Genomic DNA, 24,052 nt, shown 5'->3' with positions numbered 1-24,052 from the left:
TTCCAAGTTACTGGACGTAGTCAGGGCCTTAAAAATTTATATTTCCAGGACGGCTGGAGTCAGGAAAACTGACTCGCTTTTTATCCTGTAGGCACCCAACAAAATAGGTGCTCCTGCTTCTAAGCAGACTATTGCTCGCTGAATTTGTAGCACAATTCAGCTGGAGCATTCTGCGGCTGGATTGCCGCATCCTAAATCAGTAAAAGCCCATTCCACGAGGAAAGTGGGCTCATCTTGGGCGGCTGCCCGAGGGGTCTCGGCTTTACAACTTTGCCGAGCTGCTACTTGGTCAGGGGCAAACACGTTTGCTAAATCTACAAAATTGATACCCTGGCTGAGGAGGACCTTGAGTTCTCTCATTCGGTGCTGCAGAGTCATCCGCACTCTCCCGCCCGTTTGGGAGCTTTGGTATAATCCCCATGGTCCTTACGGAGTTCCCAGCATCCACTAGGACGTCAGAGAAAATAAGATTTTACTCACCGGTAAATCTATTTCTCGTAGTCCGTAGTGGATGCTGGGCGCCCATCCCAAGTGCGGATTGTCTGCAATACTTGTATGTAGTTATTGTCTAACTAAGGGTTATTGTTGAGCCATCTGTTGAGAGGCTCAGTTATATTTCATACTGTTAACTGGGTGTGGTATCACGAGTTATACGGTGTGATTGGTGTGGCTGGTATGAGTCTTACCCGGGATTCAAAATCCTTCCTTATTGTGTCAGCTCTTCCGGGCACAGTATCCTAACTGAGGTCTGGAGGAGGGTCATAGTGGGAGGAGCCAGTGCACACCAGATAGTACCTAATCTTTCTTTTAGAGTGCCCAGTCTCCTGCGGAGCCCGTCTATTCCCCATGGTCCTTACGGAGTTCCCAGCATCCACTACGGACTACGAGAAATAGATTTACCGGTGAGTAAAATATTATTTTTTACCAAGCATACTACAGTAACTATTTTTTTTTTTTTATTCCAGAACCCTTTCGACTAGTGATGATGTGGAGGACAGAGAGACTGAGCGAGGCCGACTGGAGGAGGCTTATGAGAAATGTGACCGAGATCTGGACGAAAAAATTGAGCAGCACTTTACAGAGCTTACCACTGCTATCCGCACGTATCAGAGCATAACTGAGCGTATCACTAACTCCCGAAATAAGATCAAGCAGGTGAGGCAGCACACATTGTAACATATTTTGCTTTTCTGTTTGTTAATCAATGAAAATTCTTAAACAGAATATGATGGAGGATTGGAAATGTTATCTTTATTCGGCATGATGTAATTCTGCTTGACAATGGTGCGGGAGTGACGTGATTTTCTTTTGAATGTTGTATCCTAATGTATTTTGTAACCGCTGTGTTTTTGTGTGATAGGTAGTGTTGGTTCTTGCATAGCTTACCAAGAATGAAAATTCTATTAACCCTGAATGCTGTGTACATCATATAATGTAATGGTCATATCAGAAATGTAATACTCTCTTTTATTTATAAATCTAAAATATGATCCATAAGTAGCCTTAAGGGAATGATAAATCAAGCACTGGAAGGAGGAAAGGGAACAAATTAAAAGGGGCAAACCCACTTCTGAATGCTGCCCTTATGTTTCAGTACAATTAATAAAAAAAAAATAAAAATAAAAAAAAATATATATATATATATATATATATATATATATATATATGTTTTTGTTTTTAAAAGGTCAAGCAACCTCTGTTAGACCACTTCATTTGGACTGAGGAAGTGTAAAATCTTCCAAGGGGAAATTAATAATAATAATAATAATAATGTATTTTTTATGTGGATACTGGATAAGTAAATGGGGATATTGATGATGGAAGTTACCAAAATAAGCTTAGCAGCAACGGTTTTGAAGCAGAAATACTGATCCTGTAATTTTTAGAACATATGGTGCCTTGCTAAAGTATTCACCCCCCTGTGCATTTTTCATGTTTTGTTGCCTCACAATTTGGAATTAAATGGATTGTTTGAAGGTTTGCATCATTTCATACACAGAACATGCATACAACTTTGAAGATGGTTTTTTTTTTTTTGGGTTATTGTGAAGCAAACAACATATAGGACAAAATAATAGAAAAGTTTAGCGTACATAACTATTCACCCCCCCTGAAGTCAGTACTTTGTAGAGCCACCTCTTGCGGCAATTACAGCTGCAAGTCGCTTTGGATAAGTTTCTGTGATCTTGCCACTGGGATTTTTTTCCCATTCCTCAAGCAAAACTGCTCCAGCTCCTTCATGTTGTATGGTTTCCGCTTGTGAACAGCAATCTTCAAGTCTGACCACAGATTCTCAATTGGTTTGAGATCTGGGCTTTGACTGGGCCATTCCAACATATTTAAATGTTTCCCCTTAAACCACTCGAGTGTTGCTTTAGCAGTATGCTTTGGGTCATTGTCCTGCTGGAAGGTGAACCTAGGTCCCAGTCTCAAATCACAGCCAGGCTGAAACAGGTTTTGCTCAAGAATATCCCTGTATTTAGCACCATCCATCTTTCCCTCGCCTCAGAACAGTTTCTCTATCCCTGCTGCTGAAAAACATCCCCACAGCATGATGCTACCACCACCATGTTTCACTGTGGGGATGGTGTTCTTGGGGTGATGGGAAGTGTTGGGTTTGCGCCAGACATAGCGTTTTCCTTGGTGGCTGAAAAGTTAACTTTTAGTCTCGTCTGACCAGAGCACCTTCCTCCATACATTTGGTGAGTCATCCACATGCCTTTTGGCAAACTCAAAACGTGCCTTCTTATTTTAACACTAAGTAATGGCTTTTTTCTGGCCACTCTTCCATAAAGCCCAGCTCTATGGAGTGTACGGCTTATTGTGGTCACATGCGCAGATACACCAGTCTCTGCTGTGGAACTCTGTGCTGCCTCTCTGATTAATGCACTCCTTGCCCTGCCTGTGAGGTTTGGTGGCCAGCCCTCTCTTGGCAGGTTTGTTGTGATACCATGTTCTTTCCATTTGAAGATGATGGATTTGATGGTGCTTCGGGTAATCATCAAAGATTTGGCTTTTTTTTTTTTATAACCCAACCCTGACTTGTACTTCTCAACAACTTTGTCCCTGAATTGTTTGGAGAGCTCCTTGGTCTTCATGGTGTGATGCCTCTTGCTTAGTGGTGTTGCAGCTTCTGGGGCCTTTCAGAAAAGGTGTGTGTATATACTGACAGATCATGTGACACTTAGATTGCACACAGGTGAACTTCATTTCACTAATTATGTGACTTCGGAAAGGTAATTGGTTGCACCAGAACGTTTGAGGGACTTTATAGCAAAGGGGATGAATACATATGCACATGCCAATTTTAAATTTTTTATTTATAAAAATTATTTTTGATAGAAATTTTTCTCATTTCACTTAACCAACTTAGACTATTTTGTGCAGATCCATCACATAAAATTCAGTTAAAAAAAAATAATTAAATTACAGGTTGTAATGTAAGAATCTAGGTAAAAAACCAAGGGGATTAATACTTTAGCAAGGCACTGAAATGTCTGTAGAATGAAATGCATAGAAAGCATCAGTTGTAGAAAGGGAAAAAGGGATTTCAGTCTAGGCGACTCCCATGGTACAATTTCTCTCCTCTTGCCATTACATGGATGATACTTTCAATAGTTTCAATTGAAACTTTCCAAGATGCTGAGGTCCAGTCCTTCTTTCATACCATCCACTGACTGCTAGCTGTTTACCAATTCGGTGTCTTGCTTAGTAAGTCTCTCCCTCCTGATTTTACAATCAGGGGGCCACACAAATCACAAGCTGAAGTAAAGCTCTACCAACAGGAGGCAGGACACTTTAAGTATAAAACACTTCTTCCGCCCTTTCTAGCTTATCTTTCTCAATGGCATGTAGTGCCCGTTTTTCAAAGGTCCTCAGCAAAGAAAAAACACTCAGCCAATGCATTGTAGTGTTTCATATGCAGAGTCAGAGACTCTGTTGCATTCAGATATACAAGTGTTGCATATCAAAGTAATCCTAGTCGCATAACTGTGCGTTTTAAGATTCATTTTGGGCAAAAAGATGCCAGATACTAGCAGTGTTTCTTGGCACCTGGTGTGCTAAGAGCGGCTATGTGATGCAGCTGCAGCAAAGATGTATAAGGACACATCTGTAGACTCGAGATCTACCTATTGAATTGTAATTTATATTTGTTTCATTTTATTCTTTTGAGGTTTTCTTTAGATCAGTATCTCATAAATACCTGTACTGTTGCAGAGATAATGATTAAGAGAAGACTAAAGACTCTTCTAATATTGCTTAGCAACCATGGCAATGTGTCAAAAGATACTTTCCTTTTACAAAAGCATGTTCATTTACCTTATGCTTACCTGTTTGGGTAGAGGTTTACTTTTTTTTTTTTGTAAAACTTTTTATTTTCTCATTTTTATAATATAAAATTTTACATACAGTGGTGAGTCAAAATGAAAAAAAGATAGGAATGGCCAAGATACATACATACATTTCAGCATTGACAGCACTGCGAGTGTCTCTGTGCCTTGCAACTCGTACCCCTTAATTTCGCATATCCTATACTTATACACTGTAAACTGTCATCACCCACTTATAAACATCATAAAATAATAAGGGAGAACACAAGAAGGGAAAAGGGAAGGGGGGGGGGGGGGGGGGGAGACAAGACAAGACAGTTCACTCCTTAGTTGCGTGGCATACATACATACATACATACATACATACATACATACATTACCCCATTCCATGTGCCCATCAACCCCAATATAGCATGGTATTAACTCATATCAATTAGCATCTACATGTTTGTGAAGAACCCAGGAGGTATTTTCAAAGAGCTTTTCAATGTGGCCCTGTGTATCAATGTCTAGACTGTCAATGTAAGGCTCCCATTTCGAGTAAAAGCGAGCGACTCCCCTCTCAATGTCTGGCAAGGTGGCTTGGCGCTCGAAATATAGAGAACCCGTAAAAGAACATTTTTTAATTCCCCCAAAGAGGGAGATGACTTCTTCGTCCAATGGTTCAAAATAACCTTATTAGCCACCGTGAGGATGACCGTGAGAATGGGCGTAACTCGCTTCCTATCCGGGCCAAGAGGCCAACCCTCAAAACAGTTGCATAAACAAGCTATGGGGTCTCCGGCGACCTTCAATGAGAGAGTTCTATTAATAAATACAATAACTTTGTTCCAAAACGTGGCAATCTTCCTACATGTCCAAAAACAATGAAAAAAGGAGGCCTTTGACATGTGGCATTTTAAACATTCACTATTCCCATCCGGGATCATATGCACTCTTTGGGCCGGGGCTATGTAAGCCCTGTGTAATAACTTAAAGTACACTTCCTGAAGTGGAGCCGAGTGTAGATATTTAAATGTATACTGACAGGATTTCAATAGAATTGGTTGCGCCGGGAAGTCCGGTACATCCCCCTCCCAATTAGAAACCGTACGTTTCCATAGCTTTTCCGTCTGTATAACCCGTAAATGGTCATAATAATAAGATAAACGATAAGCCGAGGCATTCGTGAGAGTGAGGAGAGTGGCTATCGGATCCTGTTTGTCTGGCGAGGTCATAGGGACAGCCATAGTAATGACACAATGTTGGGCTTGCAGGTACATATAAAAATTTGAGTTTGCTATACCATATTTGGACTTTAATTCCTCAAAGGAGAGCATATGCCTTCCCCCAGGGTCAAATACGTCTCTAATAGATGAAATTCCCTGCTCCCGCCACTGCTTAAAGTTAGCATTTTCCAGCCCAGGACTGAAGCAGGGATTCCCCCAGAAAGTTGTGTAACGGGAGGAGGCCGGGTTTCTATGTCATTTTGAATTGGAATAGTGCCAGGCTCCATGAGTATCTGAAAGGATAATATTCGCCTTGAGTGATGCCGGCAGCTTGTTCCTTGGGGTGTGAAGGAGGGAGCTGGTAGAGAAGGGGGTAAACAGTTCCTCCTCCAATGTATAATTGGTAAAACAAGAACGCTGCCATAACCAGTCTATGACATAGCGAAACATCACCGCTCTACTAAACGCTTCCAAGTCTGGAATCCCCAGCCCCCTCTCCGCCCTTGGCATCTGAAGTTTAGCATAAGAAATCCTTGGTTCCCCCCCCCCCCCCCCCCCCCATAAGAATTTAGAGAACATGGAATTTACAGACCTACAGTCTTTTTTTGTAAGGCGTAATGGCAGCATCTGCAAAATATATGAGAGTTTCGGGAACACTACACTTTTAAGGACTGTGGCCCTTCCCAGCAAGGACAAGGGCAAATTAACCCACCCGTCTAGGAGAGCCCGGACAGCCGTCAGGACCGGGGCAACGTTAACTGTATACAACATTTCCAGTGACGTGGGTATCATTATCCCCAAATACTTAAGAGCCCTGTGGGTCCTAGGGAACTGGGACAATATCGGGTGCCTATTAAAGAAGGACGCATCTCCCGATAGAGGCATGAGTTCTGATTTGGAAAGATTAACCTTGTAACCTGCAAAGGATCCAAAGCTATCAATGATGGAGACTATAGGTCCTATCGACATGCTGGGGTCAGCGATAAATAGCAACATATCGTCAGCAAACAACGCTATCTTAACTTCCAGCCTGCCCACCAAAATGCCTCTAAAGGAAGCCACGGAGGGATATCGCCAGTGGCGCCAGGGCGAATAGTAGAGGGGATAGAGGACAGCCCTGACGGGTGCCTCTTGGATGTAGAAGGGGGAAGAAATATAGCCATTGCCTAATACTTGCGTGGCCGGGTCTGTGTATAGGCGGACCAACATTTCTACAAAGGCTGACGGGGCCCCGAACCTATGTTGGGTATCAAATAAATGGTCCCAAGTCACCATATCAAATGCCTTTTCGGCGTCAAGTGATAAAATTACATTGGTGCCCGTATCTGAGGAAGACTGTAACCTCTGCATTACTGTTAAGACTTTTTTTTTTTTTTTTTTTTCAAAAGTTTTTATTGACCGGTGAGTTAACAACAAGACAAAATGATACAGCATGCATTACATAGCCATTGCAGCATAGACATTTAAGAACAACAATTATAATTATAATTATACTCCGTGTAAGCCCTAGGTAGTACTAGCGTTGGAACAGTAGAGGAAGTAAATCAATATCAAAATTGGAGGAGACCTGGCTGGTATGTGGAAAAGGTACAATGCCTTAAGCTCAAAAAGGGGCTACAGAGTCTAGGGTCTCTAGCAAGTACCACCTAGTGTCTTTGAAACATTTCCGTAGGGCTTCCTTTGTAACCTGGGGGAGGGTCTGTACATAGGGTAGCCAAATATGGAAGTATTTCTCGGTCAATTTGTCTTTCTGTAAAGCGGTATTGGTCCTGTCTAGATGGAATAGATGAGAGATCCTAGGGTGTAATAATGAGATGGGGATATGATCAGTGGAGATCCATTGTGAAATGATTGTCTTTTTGGTAGCAGCCGCCAGTTTAATTAATAAAATACGTTGTCCCTTGGACAGACCGGTGTTGGGTGGATTCGGGAATATGCCCCAGAATGTCCACGTCTTAGTGATGGTAAATTGTAGCTGTAAGTCGGTCGTGATATAGGATTGGAGTGCCTGCCAAAGTGTACGTACCTTGGGACATGACCACAGACAGTGTACAAGGTCTGCTTCTGGAGCAGTGCACTTGAAACAATGAGATGAGGGGGCTGCTCCGATGAGGTGTCGTAGCTTAGGAGTGATATATGCTCTATGTAGAATTTTCTGGTGCATTTCTGAGTATGAAACTGAGCCTAGTGTTTTATCTAAGTAGGTGTTGGCCTCTAGAATCAGCTTCATGGTGAGATCTGGGAATTCCAGTTTCCATTTTAGGAGGCCTACTGAGCCAGATTCCACATTTAATAGAGTGCGGGAGTGTGTGTATATGAGCGCTGTGGAGAAATTACCATTTGGGGTGTGTCGTAGTGTTTTGTCCAAGGTATGGGTGGTGTCTTGTATAGATAGTAAAGATGTGACCTTTTGTGCATAGCTACATGCTTGAAGAAAGGGAAAGAGTGGGATTCGTAAGGATGGGAAACGTGCTATAATTTGGGAGTGTGTGAGTATGGTCAGAGTTTCGGTATGCAGAAAATGATGAACATATTTTAGACCTCCATCGTACCAAGTCTGAAATATGGGGGAGGTAGTGTGAGGCTTGAAGTCTGGGTTGCCCCATAGAGGTAGGAACCAGCGATGTATATCGTGATATTTTTAGTCTTGAGCGAATCTGTCGCCAGGCAGTACAGGTAGAGGAGATAAGTATGTTGTCTGTCACACAGTGTGGTATGGAAGTAGGAGTGGTGTGTGGCAGAGACACCAAGGTCTGGGAGGGGGTAAAAGATTGTTCCAGGTGTGTGTTGGCATACATGTCTCGACCGCCAATCCAGTCCAAAGCGATCCTGTAGTTAGCTGCTAAAGCATATGAGTGAAGGCATGGTAAATTTAGGCCTCCAAGAGAACGAGGTTGGCGTAATTTGAATAGTGAGAATCGAGGGTGCTTGTTTGCCCAAATAAATTTGGACAGTGCTTTGTCCAATTGAGCTAGCATGTGTTTAGGTGGAATCAGCGGGAGCATCTGTAATACATAAAGGAAGCGGGGAAAGCTTATCATTTTGTATAAGTGACTCCTGCCAGTATATGTAAGAGGAAGGTGGCTCCATCTGGCAAAATCTGTATATGTCCTAGCGAATAGTGGGGGGTAATTAAGTGAGTATAGCTTGGATGGGTGATCAGGGAATATAATCCCTAGGTAAGTAATACAATTGTTTGTGGCCCAGTGAAATGGGAACGTGTCTTCCCCAACCTGTTTTTATTGAGGGAAAGAAAGCCAAGGCTTCCGTTTTGGAGTGATTAATTTTAAATCCGGAAACTAGTTCGAATGAGTCTAGAATGTCGAGTAAGTGTGGTATAGCTTTTCGGGGGTTGCTGAAATAAAGTAAAATGTCATCCGCGAATGCTGAGAATTTAATTTCATGATCAGCCAGTTTTATACCGTGCCATCTGTGTTCTTTATAGAAATGGCGAAGGAGAGGGTCCAAGGCCAAGTTAAATAAGAGGGGTGATAAGGGGCATCCCTGTCTGGTACCTCGATATAAGGAGAATAGTCTCGAGTTGTGACCATTTAATCAAAAAGGCCTGGGGTGTTTGATAGATGGTGTGAAATACCTTAATAAAATCAGGACCGAAATTTTGAAGTCCAAGTAATCTGTCTATGTGGGCCCAGGACACTCGGTCAAAGGCTTTATCTGCATCACAGCTCAATACCATATTGTCCTGCTCTAATGAATTATGCGTTTTATACATGGCTGCCAGCAATGAGCGAACGTTATGTACTGAGTGTCTATTACGCATGAATCCTGTCTGGGCAGGATGTAGCAGTTTGGGTAAAATCACTTGGAGACGGGAGGCAAGAATCTTTGTGAATATTTTAAAGTCTTGGTTTAGTAGTGAGATTGGCCGGTAGGATGAAACTAATGTATGGTCTTTATTAGGTTTAGGGAGGACTATGACTCGGGCTGTGTTAAAGCCTGTCGGGGCAGGGTGTCCCGTCAAGAGCGCATTATACAGTTGCCTGAGGTGTTCACTTAAATGTGGGAGAAGTAGCTTGTAATAGGCCGCCGACATACCGTCGGGACCTGGGGATTTCCCATTTGCTAGAGATTTGATAGTCGATTCCAACTCTGCAGCAGTAACGGGGTTGGTAAGAAATTCTCTATCGCTCTCAGAGAGTGTGGGGAGATTAGCCTGTGTCAGAAAGTCCATGCCAGCCGTAGGGTGGTCTGGTGGTGCGGTGTACAATTTCTCAAAGAAAGTCAGAAAAGTGTCGCTAATTTGTTCCTGTGTCACTGAAGGGGGTCTGCCTGTGTCTCTAATTGAGGAGATATGTTTAGGTGTTGCATGGGTTTTTACCATGTTTGCCAATAACTTCCCTGGGCGATTGCCCCAGCGAAAATATTTGTTAGATTGGAAGGAGAGGAATAGCTTGGCCTGTTCAGCACAGAGGGTATCGTGTATCAGTTTGGTATCTTTATATAATTTCCTGTTAGTCTCAGATGGATCAGTCAACAGTTGGGAATAAGCCGAAGCGACCTGGAGGGATGCCTCTGTCATCCTTTCCCGAAGTTGCCTCTTTCTGGTGGCAACATATGAAATAATTTGCCCTCTAAGAACGGGTTTAGAGGCCTGCCAGAAGAGATTTATGTCATTAATATGTGTTGCGTTATCATGTGTGTAATTGAGGTATGATTGTGACAAAAAGAGTTTGAAGTCCTCAGAAGTGGCGAGATATTCAGGGAATCTCCAGATGTATGAGTATTGTCGGGGTGTGGATAATGTTATTGTCAAGGTGATGGGGGCATGGTCAGATATGAGAATACTAGCTATGGTGGAGTCTATTATTCTATGTATTGAAGAGGCAGGTATTAGCCAATAATCTAGTCTGGAGAATGTTTTGTGGGGATGTGAGAAGAAGGAATATTCCCTAGAGTCAGGATGGAGAAATCTCCATGGGTCCAGAAGTTGTAAAGAGTCTTGCATTAGGGCCAGGGAGGGTGGCATGGATCTATTGTAGTTTAGCTGTCTGGGGCCACCAGATACATCTAGTAGCGGATTCATTGCAATATTAAGGTCCCCCCCTATAATCATAACTCCCTCCATCCAGTCCTGTAGTTTAACAAATATATCCGAGAAAAAGGAATCATTTGGTCCTGTAGGGGCGTAAATACATGTTAAAGTAAAGGGTTCTCCTTCGATTTCCATCTTTAGAAACAAAAACCTGCCCTCAGGGTCCACCCATTCATCCTTAATCTTATAGTTCAAAGATCTACGAAATAGGATAAGTACTCCCCTTGTTTTAGTAGTATAGGAAGCGCTTCTGAAGTCACCAACCCAGGTATCTCTAAGTGTATTAGGGTCATTGAGACGCCAGTGCGTCTCCTGCAAAAATACTATATCAGGATGGAATTTTTTGAGGTGTGTCAATATCTTTTTCCTCTTGATTGGTGTGTTCAGACCCTCTACGTTCCACGAGACCAATTTAAGAGACGTCTTTGAGCCATCCGTAGAGGCCCCAGTGTCCCCAGGGGCTGGCATCATCCAATGCCTAGTCTAGTGGAACGCAGAAGGAGAAGCCACAAGCGAAAGTCCAATCCCCCGTCCCAGCACGCAAGGGGAGGACGAGAATAACATATCGGGCAAACTAACGGAGTTAGAGTATATATACAATGACCAAACAATGCAATGCAAAAAGAAAACGGTAGCCAATGCGGCCTAGGCCACCAGTCATAACATTTTTTTAATTTTTGAACCCAAGAAGACAGTAATGATAACCGTCTAACTGTAACAGGAACTCTAGTTTGATTAGAGAAAGGGGAGGGGAAGAAAGGGGATAGGAGAAATTTAACAAATTGAATAAATCGGATAAAGGGACCCCACCATGCCCGCATCTGCGGTAGGTGTGGAGAGTTTCCATTTAACCCTGTGTGCAATAACCATATAGCAACAATCAACCATGTGTTATCCATTAGTAAAGAGGAAAAGATAAAGTAACATAGAAAGATACTCAAGTCTAGGAGAGTCAATCAGCGTCGTCCATTCGAGAGTTAGACTGTAGCGTTGAAAGAGATTTGAGAAAGTTCCGAGCAGAATCTGGCGTGTCGAAGAAATGAGGTTTGCCTGCGTGGAAGATTCTCAGTTTTGCTGGGTATAGGAGAGCAAATCTGATGTTTTTAGCATAGAGTTCCTTGCATACAGGGGAGAACTCCCGTCGTTGCATCGAAACTTGCAAGGAAAAGTCCTGGAAAAGAATAAGCTTGGATTCCTCATATCGTAGGTCAGAACATTTGCGGTAGGCTTCCATGATCTTCACTTTGTCAAGGTAGTTTAGTAGCTTAAAAATTACTGGTCTAGGACGTGACTGGGAGGATTGTGAAGACTGCCTGTCTGGGCCAATGCGGTGGGCTCGTTCCACCAGGTAAGAGGTGGGGGAGGAGGGCAGGTCTAGGGTTGTGGGAAGCCAGCGAGTAACCAAATCCAGTAGATCTGCCTGTCTGACGGATTCTGGCAGACCAATCAGGCGTAAGTTGGTCCGGCGATTCCGGTTTTCTAAATCTTCGATCTTATCGGTCATGGCTACTAGGGTGTTGTGTGTTTGTTGTTGGGATTGAATCGTCTGGTAATCATCTTCCAAGGTAGATATTCGGTCCTCGGCCTCAGCCAGGCGTTGAGTGTGTTGGGTCAGTTGAGCTGCTGCAGACGTAATTGCCTCCATCAGAGGTGCTAATTTTGCGTCTAGTAATGGTGATATGATGTCTGATATTTCTCTGGCTCTCTGTATTGAGGATGGACTAGCATGGATGTCAGCAGGTACCATGTCGTCAGTGACTCGCCTGCCCGGAGAGGATGGAGACCCCTGTAGAGTAGGGCTGAGCTCCCTCTCTTTAGCCGTTGATTTATTTTTGTTTTGAGAGTTCTTGTTTGCGCGGAGCGTTTTGGCCACATATTTTTCCATGATAGGGGATCCGGTCCAATTGTGGTAATATGTAAGGGGGGCTTAGTGACCACCGATGTATCGCTGGGAATTAAAAGTTCCTTAGGAGTACGTCAGGTAGGGATTTGAGGAGTGAGTACGGGACCAGGGGAAAAAGCACTATGAGGGTTATGTGTTGTTTTGTCCAAACAGGACGCAGGTCAGGGGGGCATATGTACAGCAGTGGGGGAAGGCAGATGGGGGGTGGAAGATCCACTTGTGATGACAGCAAGGTCTGGGCCCAGGTAGCGACCAGCGCGGTACTTGGAAGACTCCTTGTTCTGTTTTGTTTGATTTTTGAATTTGGTCTGTTGGTGGAGATTGATGCTTATGGAGTTACAGCTGGAGGGTGACAGGTTATCAGTATCGTCGCCGGAATTAGCTAGGTGATGGTCCCGATCAGTGGGGTAGTGGGGATCGGGTCTGAGTCCTGTATGTCCTCTAAGGGACAGGAGGGTTCAGGCAGTCTATGCTGTCAGCCAGAGAAGTAGGGAATTGCTGCTTCTGCGGTGGTGAGGTGGGGTTCCGTTTCACCTATCTGTGTTACGTTGTTGGGCGTTGTCAGCCGGTGATATGGGATCCAAGGGGCTGGCAACTGAGCACCGCGGGGTGCAGTGAACGGCCAGGGATCCCTCAGGCAGCCAGGTCAGTGTGGTCCACAAGGCCCAAAATGGCTGCCGTCATCTATTGCACACTGCTTGTGTGCATTCCAGTGGGTGCGGAGTGGGGCAGGGAGCAAACCGGGGTTTATGCAACTTTGCTCTGTGGTATCTTTGGAACCTACTGGTATAGTTGTAGGATCACTGGTCCAGGCAGAGCTTTTTCCAGGCAAAGAAAGAGGGATGTAATCGGTGTTGGCTAGGAGCTGTAAAGAATCATGGCCGCCCTGGTTAATAGCTAGACCACGTCCCCCCAGCAGCTCCTATCATTGGCACTTTGCCAGCACTTAAGATGGCGCTGCTAGGCTCCAATCCCGGGCCTCTGTAGCTCTGGTTCTGTGTCCCTGTCTGTTGCGTTGGTGGAGATGGGTAGCACCTCTGCAGGCAAGGGTACCCCCCCCACTGCACCGCAGTGGAGAGCGGAGGTCAGTGGACAGATACAGGAGGCAGCGCTATCCGCGTCCTGTCCAGGGAGTGTAGCCGCGCACGGTCCCGCTTCTCGGACCGACACTGCGGGTGTCGCAGCCCGCGGGAGCGATGGCGCACAGGGTGGTCTGGCAGGAGCCAGGGAAGATGCCGTCAGGGGAGTCAGGAGAGGGGCCGCCGCCGTCTACGGCTGTGATCAAGGCCCCGTCGCGTCACTTCCGGTCCGGGACAGCTCCCGGCTCGAGTCCCCGGCTCCAGCCAGGCAGGCAGGCCGCAACCCGCACGGGTGTCCAGGGTACCCGCCGGCTCCGCAACCTACCAACCTGGTGTAGGGGAGCTGCAGCAGACTTCTGGTGGGTCTCAAGGGATAGGTGGTGTGGACGGGGATCGTCAATTAGGAGTATTCTGCAGGAGCTCGGTTTCCACACGTCCACCTTTTCTCACAGCTAAGCCACGCCCCACGTTAAGACTTTTCTTATATTAACCACCGCCTGGCGGCCCCAAATGAATCCCGACTGATCTGGGTGGACAATGGAGGGCAATACGAGTTTTAACCTGTCAGCCAATATCTTGGTAAACAGCTTATAGTCCGTATTAAGCAGGGAAATAGGCCTATAAGATTCCGGGAGTTCCGGATCCCTGCCAGGCTTCGGCAACACCCTGAGGAGCGCTGAGTTAAAGAAACCAGGCAGGGCCCGACCGGAGAGTAATTCATTAAAAAATACCTGCAATGTGTCCCGGATATGGGGCATTAGGATTTTATAATAATCATTAGAGAGGCCATCCGGTCCCGGTGCCTTTCAAGTCTTCAGTGCCTTAATCACCCTTTCCACCTCCTCCCCCGAGATGGGTGTCATAAGGGATGAGGCCTGGCTGTCAGACATCTGAGGTAAACTCATATTAGCCCAAAAGGCCTCTTTATTGGGCAGATTACTAGGAGGCTGAGAATACAGTTGGGCATAAAAATAACTCAGCACCTCCGTTATTTTGGCATTAGACCTGACCCTAGTACCGTCACTAGTGCCGAGGGATTTAATTACTGAGGAAGAATGGCGCCCTTTCAATAAGAAGGATGTTAATTTCCCCGGTTTATTACCATATCTGTGAAAAGAAGCAGACCTATAGAAAGTGTGCTTGGCTTCTAAGTGATTCAGAATATTATCAAAAACGGCCTTTTTGTTATTATAATCAGCCCTATTAGTTGGAGTAGGTGAATGCTTAAACCTCTGAAAGGAAGTCGTTAAGTTTGCCTGGGCTTCCAAGTATGAGCCGTCTAATTGCCTATCCCTGTGTGCGCAGTAAAACATAATTACCCCTCTCATGACGGGTTTAGATGCCTGCCAGAATGTCAGTGGCTTCTCGGACTCATAACTTGCGTTATTACTCTTATAATCTAGCCACGCCGCCTCCAACATGTTAAGAAAATTCAATGAATTAGCCAAATGTGCCGGGAACCGCCACTGCCGCACCGGACCCTTATCCACCTGCACCGCCCAGTTTAATCCAACATAAGGCATGATCCGAGATACTTATAGCTTCGATCCCAGCATCCATAACCTTAGGGTACATATGTTCTGACAACAGCAAGTAATCAATGCGGGAAAGCGTACCATATGCAGCTGACAAGCAAGTATAATCCCGTTCTAGTGGATCGCAAGCCCTCCACACATCCACCATCCGCAGCCGGCGGGTTATATAGTTAACACCCACTTTAGGGTCACTAAGCCCTCGACTGGAAGCCACATTGCTATCCATAACATGAGACGAAACCACATTGAAATCCCCCCCTAACACAATGTTGGAATCTATATGACCATACAGTTTGTTCAGCATTTCTAGAAAAAACCCTTTGGGGCGATTATTCGGAGCATATATGTTACAGAGCAATAGGCGTGTGCAGTCTACTGTGACGTCTGCAATAATATACCGACCCTGCGGGTCCACCTTTACAGAATGAACAGTATAAGAAAGAGACTGTCTAATCAATATGGCTACCCCCCCGTGCCTTAGAGGAGTATGGGGCCGAGGCCAACACTGACCACCGAAGTGTGTTAAGTTTGGCCATCTCTAGAGGAAGGAGATGCGTTTCCTGCAGGAAAGCCATATCCATACGGAGCTTGTAGTGTTCATTCTAGCACCCTGCACCTTTCAAATCCTGTGCAGTTTCTCTTCCCTGCCTGGGGTGTCCCTCTCTGCTCTGGTGCTTCTTAGCACACACAGTTCTGTATCACAGCACTGAGTAACAGATCAGAGTATGCGGAGAAGCATCACAGCAAAGAGCGACACCCCAGGCAGGAAAGAGGAACTGCACAGATTTTGAAAGGTGCAGGGTGCTAGAATGAACACTAAGCTTGTTCATATACATAAGAATTTTTTTCCTCTGAGCAAACATACAGGGGGGACTAGACAAGACACAGAGAGGGTAACAACATATAGAAACAAAAAAGCAGAACAGGACAGGAGGCTGCAACTCGCCTCCATCATCCAAGAAATAAGGACTTCCAGCCATTTAGAAATCCGTAATGTTAACTTCAAACATGGCGTGCTTACCCCTAGCACACCCCGGTCAATAGCAACCTTCAATGAAAAAATAAAACTCCCAGCTTCCCCCCAGCCCAACTGAGCAAACTAAACTGAGATTAAGGAAAAGAGGGTGTTTAGTACTTGTAAACTGGATGAGTATCAATTAAGCAATTTTTTCCCCGCATATGGATACCATACAAATAGCAGGCATGCAAGCAGTCCCATCCGGAACCTCCAGGCCTTTCATCAAGTGACGCGTGAATCTCTCAGCACAGGGCCTATGATGCGGAACGTGGAGAAGCAGGAGAGGATGAGTGTCCCGACTTTCTACCTTCAGACAGGTAGCCAGCTGCGTCAGCCGCATTAGAAAAGTCACAAAATGATTCCCCTTCAAAGAGCCGTAATCGTGCAGGGTACAGCAGTGCAAATTTCTTGCCCTCCTGGATCAGGCGGTAACAAATCTGGGAGAAATCCTTGCGGGCTCGGGAGACTTCTGCGGAGTAATCCTAAAAGAGACGAATGTCCCTACCATCCCATGCCAGTGCTCTGTGTCTCCTGGAAGCAGACCAAATAGCTTCTTTATGCAGAAAGTTTAAACAACGAAAAATTACCACGCGTGGCCTCGCGTTCTGACCCGTCCTGGGCGGTCCGAGGCGATGGGCCCTCTCCACTACCATGTCTGCACATGTATCCTTAATGTCCAGCAACTCCGGAAGAGACTCCTGTAGAAACCGGTATAGGTCTGGCCCTTTAAGAGATTCTGCTAGACCCATGACCCTGAGGTTATTCCTCCTCGAACTGTTCTCCAGGTCGTCTAATTTATTCATAACTTGGTAATAAGATTTCTGCATAGTGTCAGCGTTCGTTTTCAATTCTGCTACATCTTGGAACATTTCCCCCAATCTGTGCTCCGTGACTAATACCCTCTGGGACAGCTGTTTCATCTGAGACTTAATGTCCTGTGCCACCTGCGTTAACTTAGCAGCGTGTGTGTCCATGAGGGGCCCCATCGTTACCTTGATAGCTTTCATATAAGACTGGGGCTGCAGGGTCGGGAGAGGCAGGCCGAGACCCATCATCTAGCTGCGAACCATCCTGTGTGTCCGATGCGGCGGCCATATTGGATTCTGTCCGGCGCCGCTCAGAGCGGGATCTTTGCTGCTTTGCCGGCATGGAAGAGGTGAGAAACTTCTCCATATGGTGGAGGAGGCCTTCCCCCTCACTGAGGCTGCGGGAACCGCCGGGTTTGTGTCCGCGAGTGCGGCTCTGCTTGCTGTGCTGGCTGGGGAACCAACGGCGTTCTCACGCCAGGCTCCCGATCACATGGGAGCCGGAACCGGAAGTCAGAGGTTTACATTTTAAGAAACTTCATGCTGGGTGAAGCAGTTCCCCAGCCAATATGATATAAAAAGGATGGGAGTTTCCTACTGTACGCAACACAAAGCAGCCACTCCACCAATCTGAGTAATACAGCAATAACTCCACAAAACAGAAACAGCAAAAACGATTGGACAGGAGACGGCACTATGGATAAATATGAAGGATAACCTTACTCCCCTGTAAAGCTGTATTCTTCGTTGTCCTCGCATATATTGATTCAATAATATGAAAAAAAGAAAAAGGCAACAAAAATAGTGTAATCCTGTTACAATATCACAATAAATAATACCTTGAAAAAGATCCCGGTGAGGATCGAAACGCGTTGGTTGGACTTTTTACTTTGTGGTTAACATACCTGGATTAGTAGTGAGATACTTTCCCCTTTTTTGGATCCTTTTACATCAGGGAAAAGATTCCCCTTACCTGGGCATAAGGTTCACCCTTCTTTTATGTGACATTTTTATGGACTTTATTATTTTTGGAAATCATTCCGTTTGAGTGGAATAAATTGTGATTTTATTTACCATTGGTGTTCGTATTCCATAATAAAAACGGAGCCTGCTGAGGATTTCAAAAGGACTTCTCCTGGAGTGTTTTATTATATGCAGACGTAACAAGTGGAACACAGTGAGTTGACTGTAGAGGGGGCAACCCCGGTACACTTATCCTAGTGATGGTGATATCCAATAAAAGACACTTGGAAATGCGTTGAAACAGCATTATAGCTGTGAGTGTATTGTGTGGGGGGAAACCCCAGCAACAGTGTTCATAGGAGATGTGGTGGCATAACCATATAAATTCACCCAAGTGCCAATTGGATCACATTATTTATTATTTATTGTGATATTGTAACAGGATTACACTATTTTTGTTTTTATCTTTTTTTTTCATATTATTGAATCAATCTCTGTGAGGACAACGAAGAATACAGCTTTACAGGGGAGTAAGGTTATCCTTCATATTTATCCATAGCGCCGTCTCCTATCCAATCGTTTTTGCTACCCCAGCCAATATGATTGTAAATGGTGATGTCAAAAAAGGACACACTGAACGGCAGGTTAAGAGCAGCACTTAAACCACAGCCGAACAATGGAAATGGAATGCCATGCAAAATACTAGTGTCTAGTTTCGTAGAGAAAATTTAAAAAAATATTGTATATGAAGGTAAATGACTGAGGTATGAGAAGCGTGAACACAACAATCTGCTGGCTCACTGAGAGATACCCGAGTCCGAAATAAGATGAACATGCAAATAGAGAGGAGGCATAAGGGAGAAACTTGGCGAAAGGTTGTAGTAGGACAGTTTAATCGCAGAACTGACTGGTGGAAAGAAGCAATAAGAAAGTGTCTGAGGAAAAGAAAATGAAAGCTATGTGAAATATTTTATTACAATTGTATCCCAGTATAAAAAAGAGCCATAGAGTATGTTCCTGGAAAACATATTAAAAGGACTGTGTCTGTTAACGAAGCAGTTTTAGTTTTTCAAAAATAGCATAAAAATAGTTATTTTTGTTAACTTTCCTGGGAAAATGTGTAAAACACAGTAAAAACATGCACGTCTTCCATATAATACTTTCATGAATTGGCTGGTACCCTATTAGGTGCAATCTTTTTTCGGACGATTAAAAAGGCCTGAAAGCGCTTTTTGACCGATGGTCATTATCGCGCTATCCAATTGTAAAAAAGGACCCGCGATTGTGTGATAACACATGAATCCATTAGCTGCGGTAAATTACTGCAGCTAATTGGATAACGCCCATTGCGTTATTACCAATATAATAAACTCATAGTTTACATTTTAGAACTCGGGTATGGGAATGGTTTAGTCGACTCTTATTTGACCTTTTTTTAAAGTGGCGTTTATGTGTTTGCATGTGATTGAGCTCAAAGTGAGAAGTTATATGCTGCTTGGATGTCTGAGAAAAAAACAAATTAACACATTTTAAGGTGTTGCAAACTGGCTAAAGAAAACACATTTTACAATAATCTTAAAGCATAAAAGAATGTTGGAAAATCTTTTTATTGCACATATTCTCAAGTGATGTAATAGAGAGAAAGGTGGAAGCTGAATATAAAGCAGTGTTTGGTAATAAACATGAGTGATTGGCAATTGTGCTTTTCCTTGCTGTCGGCTCCAGAAACGGAGAGCCTGCTTTAGCAGAATAACTACTAAAAGTGTTTAATACTGGTCATTCCATAAACTTGTTGCATTAGTTACTTAACAAAACCAACAACATAACATGAATATATAAATATATGAAAATATTATCATAGCAATTTGTAATACTTTAAAGGAGCGATATTACTTGACACTGAATACAAGGCCATAAATATTCAACGTTCAGAGAAACTTTCATGTGACATTTGGACAAAGATTATGGATATATTAAAGAATTGGGTGGACTGCGCACAGAAATACACTACGTTACGGGGAGTGCTGATGGCGTTAACAAGTTGGTCCTACTTGTTAGAATAAATGGTACAGGAATGGAGATTTTTACACTGCGCTCACCCCCGGTTTCTAATTGTGCATGTATATGCACTAGTGCAATAAATGATGAAATGTTTGAATGCGTTTCAAAGTGATATTTATTTTAAATACAATAACTGATTGTCCAGAATTCGCATATATGCGTGAATGAGCTCTGTTTGGCTATAATAAGCCTTATGCTAGTTGTGCAGGAGCACGCTTGCTTCTAGATAAGATGAAATGAAGTCCATAAGCAAAATGATAATAGTAAATGGATTGGGAGAAAAAGGTAAAAAAGTAAAGTAAAAAAAAGGTCTATTTGTTAAGCTGCAGGCCGCTGTGTCCCGCTGGTCTGTACGAAATTAGTGCACTTGTTAGGATGACATGCCGTCACTGATGCTCAAGCATTAGTGGAGATTACATGAGAGAGAAAGGGACTCCGGACTGGTCTTACCTCCCCCTGCTCCTGCCGCCGTCACTGTGACTGTGTTCGGTCACAGGCCGGAGGCTGGTCAGCCTGGGTTCGGTGCCTGTCTTGGGGGGGGGAGATGCACGCACTGCGACCGCTCTCAGAGCGGTTCGTTGCTGCACTCCCTCCGCCTACAGCGACTCACCTTAGTTCTCCTTCTCCGCTTCTGGCTGTGTTAGTGGCAGGCTGTCTCCTTGATGTTTCTCCGTCGTCCGTGACCCGCAGACACTTCCTGGTCTTCAGTCACGTGACCGGGTTCAGTCTCTGGTTCCGCTCCTTCTACTTGATCGTGCCGCTGTTGTGGATGGTGTTAGGGAAATGCTCCAACGCGTTTCGGCCCTTGGGGGCCTTCCTCTGGGAGAAAAAGTGTATGGAAATTTCTCCTATGGTGAAAAATAAATAGCCTGATCTGTGGTTCCTTCGCTCTGATTGGTTGTCGTTCTTCATGTGGTGATAGGTAGTTGTTCTTGTCAATCACATTGTGCGCCCAATGGGAATAATATTGCTGTGCTCACATGTGATCAGTCCTTTGTTGTCCTTGATTGGCTTTTGAAACTGTCAGTCATGTCCCTTGTCTTACAATGAATGGGTTTCTAACTCTGGTGTTCTGTTTATTGTTGCCTATAAATAAATGCTTGCTGTGGTAATGATTCTTACCCTGATTAACGAACTGGTGCACTGTACGAATGAGAGATAAATAAATATATGAAAAAATATTAAAATAATAAAATAAAATGAAATATAAAATAAATGAAATTAAAAAATACTAAAAATAAAATAAATGAGATAAGTACATTAATTTAATATGCTGTAGAGTGTGGATAATAAAATTCAGATGGAGTGAATAAACGTAAATGCAACCAAAATGTAAGAATAGATAGACTATTACAAGCTGGAATGTATTGAGTTATTTATGATATCAAGTATGCTGTGTGAGTATTAATTCTCATTGACAAATAATGAACTGAGATTCATCATTTGTCAGTGAGAATTAATACTCACACAGCATACTTGATATCTCTGTTCTGTGATCAACTCAAAAACCATAAATAACTCAATACATTCCAGCTTGTAATAGTCTATCTATTCTTACATTTTGGTTGCATTTACGTTTATTCACTCCATCTGAATTTACTTATCTCATTTATTTTATTTTTAGTATTTTTTAATTTCATTTATTTTATATTTCATTTTATTTTATTATTTTAATATTTTTTCATATATTTATTTATCTCTCATTCGTACAGTGCACCAGTTTGTTAATCAGGGTAAGAATCATTACCACAGCAAGCATTTATTTATAGGCAACAATAAACAGAACACCAGAGTTAGAAACCCAATTATTGTAAGACAAGGGACATGACTGACAGTTTCAAAAGCCAATCAAGGACAACAAAGGACTGATCACATGTGAGCACAGCAATATTATTCCCATTGGGCGCACAATGTGATTGACAAGAACAACTACCTATCACCACATGAAGAACGACAACCAATCAGAGCGAAGGAACCACAGATCAGGCTATTTATTTTTCACCATAGGAGAAATTTCCATACACTTTGTCTCCCAGAGGAAGGCCCCCAAGGGCCGAAGCGCGTTGGGGCATTTCCCTAACACCATCCACAACAGCGGCACGATCAAGTGACTGAAGACCAGGAAGTGTCTGCGGATGACGGAGAAACATCAAGGAGACAGCCTGCCACTAACACAGCCAGCAGCGGAGAAGGAGAACTAAGGTGAGTCTCTGTAGGCGGAGGGAGTGCAGCAACGAACCGCTCTGAGAGCGGTCGCAGTGCGTGCATCTCCCCCCCCCCCCTCTCCCCCCAAGACAGGCACCGAACCCAGGCTGACCAGCCTCCGGCCTGTGACCGAACACAGTCACAGTGACGGCGGCAGGAGCAGGGGGAGGTAAGACCAGTCCGGAGTCCCTTTCTCTCTCATGTAATCTCCACTAATGCTTGAGCATCAGTGACGGCATGTCATCCTAACAAGTGCACTAATTTCGTACAGACCAGCGGGACGCCGCGGCCTGCAGCTTAACAAATAGACCTTTTTTTACTTTACTTTTTTACCTTTTTCATTTTTTTCCCAATCCATTTATTATCATTTTGCTTATGGACTTCATTTCATCTTATCTAGAAGCAAGCGTGTTCCTGCACAACTAGCATAAGGCTTATTATAGCCAAACAGAGCTCATTCACGCATATATGCGAATTCTGGACAATCAGTTATTGTATTTAAAATAAATATCATTTTGAAACGCATTCAAACATTTCATCATTTATTGCACTAGTGCATATACATGCACAATTAGAAACCGGGGGTGAGCGCAGTGTAAAAATCTCTATTCCTGTACCAAAGATTATGGATATGTTTTGTTACGCAGTTTACAGATCCATATATTTTTCAGCATAAGGTAATTGCAGGATTCTCAGATCATGTAACTTGGCTTTTATTTTGCTAATCCTTTTATTCTCATACTAAAATAACAAAAATACAGTGACTTATTTAGAACACTTGTTGCATCGGTCAGTGTGGAATGACTACTTTAATCTCTGCTCCCTCACTGTATATCCTCAGATAAAAGTTTATTTCCAGAAGTATTCTTCTGTGTTTTCCTGCAGAGGAAGTTTGCACTTGTGCCTCCATATATCAATGGGGAGAAAAATGGAAGATATATGACCACCCTGCTTAGAGCATGTCACCCGGTATATCACTGAGGGAGATTTATGGCAATCCTATTATAGCATGTCTCCTAGTATAACAGTAGATGTACTGCATAAAAATGCATTGACACCCTGTTAGACTATCTACTTCTGTTAATGTCACAATAGAATGAAAGCTAGCACGCATGCATATAAAATAAAAAAAAAACATCCTGAAGAGAACAGGTTGAGTATCCCTTATCCAAAATTCAAAATCACACATTTTTGGTTCCCCTACTGAGATAATGGCATGTATATATATATATATATATATATATATATATATAATATATATCTATACATACACATACAATATGATATATATATGTCATTATCTCAGTAGGGGACCCAAACGTGGGATTTAGAATTTTGGATAAGGGATACTCAACCTGTATTAGTATATTTTCTCCACATTCAGTAACTATAATCCTTTTATTGAGGTCAGTTCAATGTGTCCACAATTGAATGTAATAAATATAGAGATTATATTACGTAATGGCCTGTGAATTATTTTCAAAATCCTGCTGCAGACAGATCTCAATATTTGCATACAGAAGGGTGGGTACCTGGATCTCAAATAGTTTAGGTGACTTAGTGGTCTATTTACTAAGCCTTGGAGGGAGATAAAGTCGCTGGAGATAAAGTACCAGCCAATCTGCCCCTAAGTGTCATTTTTCAAACACAGCCTGCGGCATGGCAGTTAGGAGCCAATTGACTGGTCATTTATCTCCAGCAACTTTATCTCCATCCAGGGCTTAATAAATAGACCCCTTAATGTAGGTTTGTAGTTCTCAGTGGACAGTGTCTCCTGGATTGTATCACCTCAGTGTTGTATTAATGGATTTCTTTCTTGTGTATTAATCAACAGTTACAATCAAAATACCTATTGTGTACTTTTGGGTTGTCCCTATTGAGATTTGTTCT

General features: G+C 43.5%; 1 protein-coding gene across 1 annotated transcript in view; it reads left to right on the top strand.

Moving 5' to 3' along the window:
* Positions 1-24,052, top strand: part of EXOC4 (exocyst complex component 4) — an 868,528-nt gene that overhangs the window by 23,311 nt on the left and 821,165 nt on the right. Inside the window, exon 2 of the mRNA XM_063926760.1 lies at positions 966-1,155. Within this exon, the coding sequence (XP_063782830.1) occupies positions 966-1,155 (190 nt within the window). The remainder of the gene's footprint in view (positions 1-965; positions 1,156-24,052) is intronic.

The sequence above is a fragment of the Pseudophryne corroboree genome, chromosome 6 (genome assembly GCF_028390025.1).
Source record: "Pseudophryne corroboree isolate aPseCor3 chromosome 6, aPseCor3.hap2, whole genome shotgun sequence".
NCBI lineage: Eukaryota > Metazoa > Chordata > Amphibia > Anura > Myobatrachidae > Pseudophryne > Pseudophryne corroboree.
The sequence above is the reverse complement of the archived record's forward strand: the minus strand, read 5'-3'. Positions and strand labels throughout refer to the sequence as shown.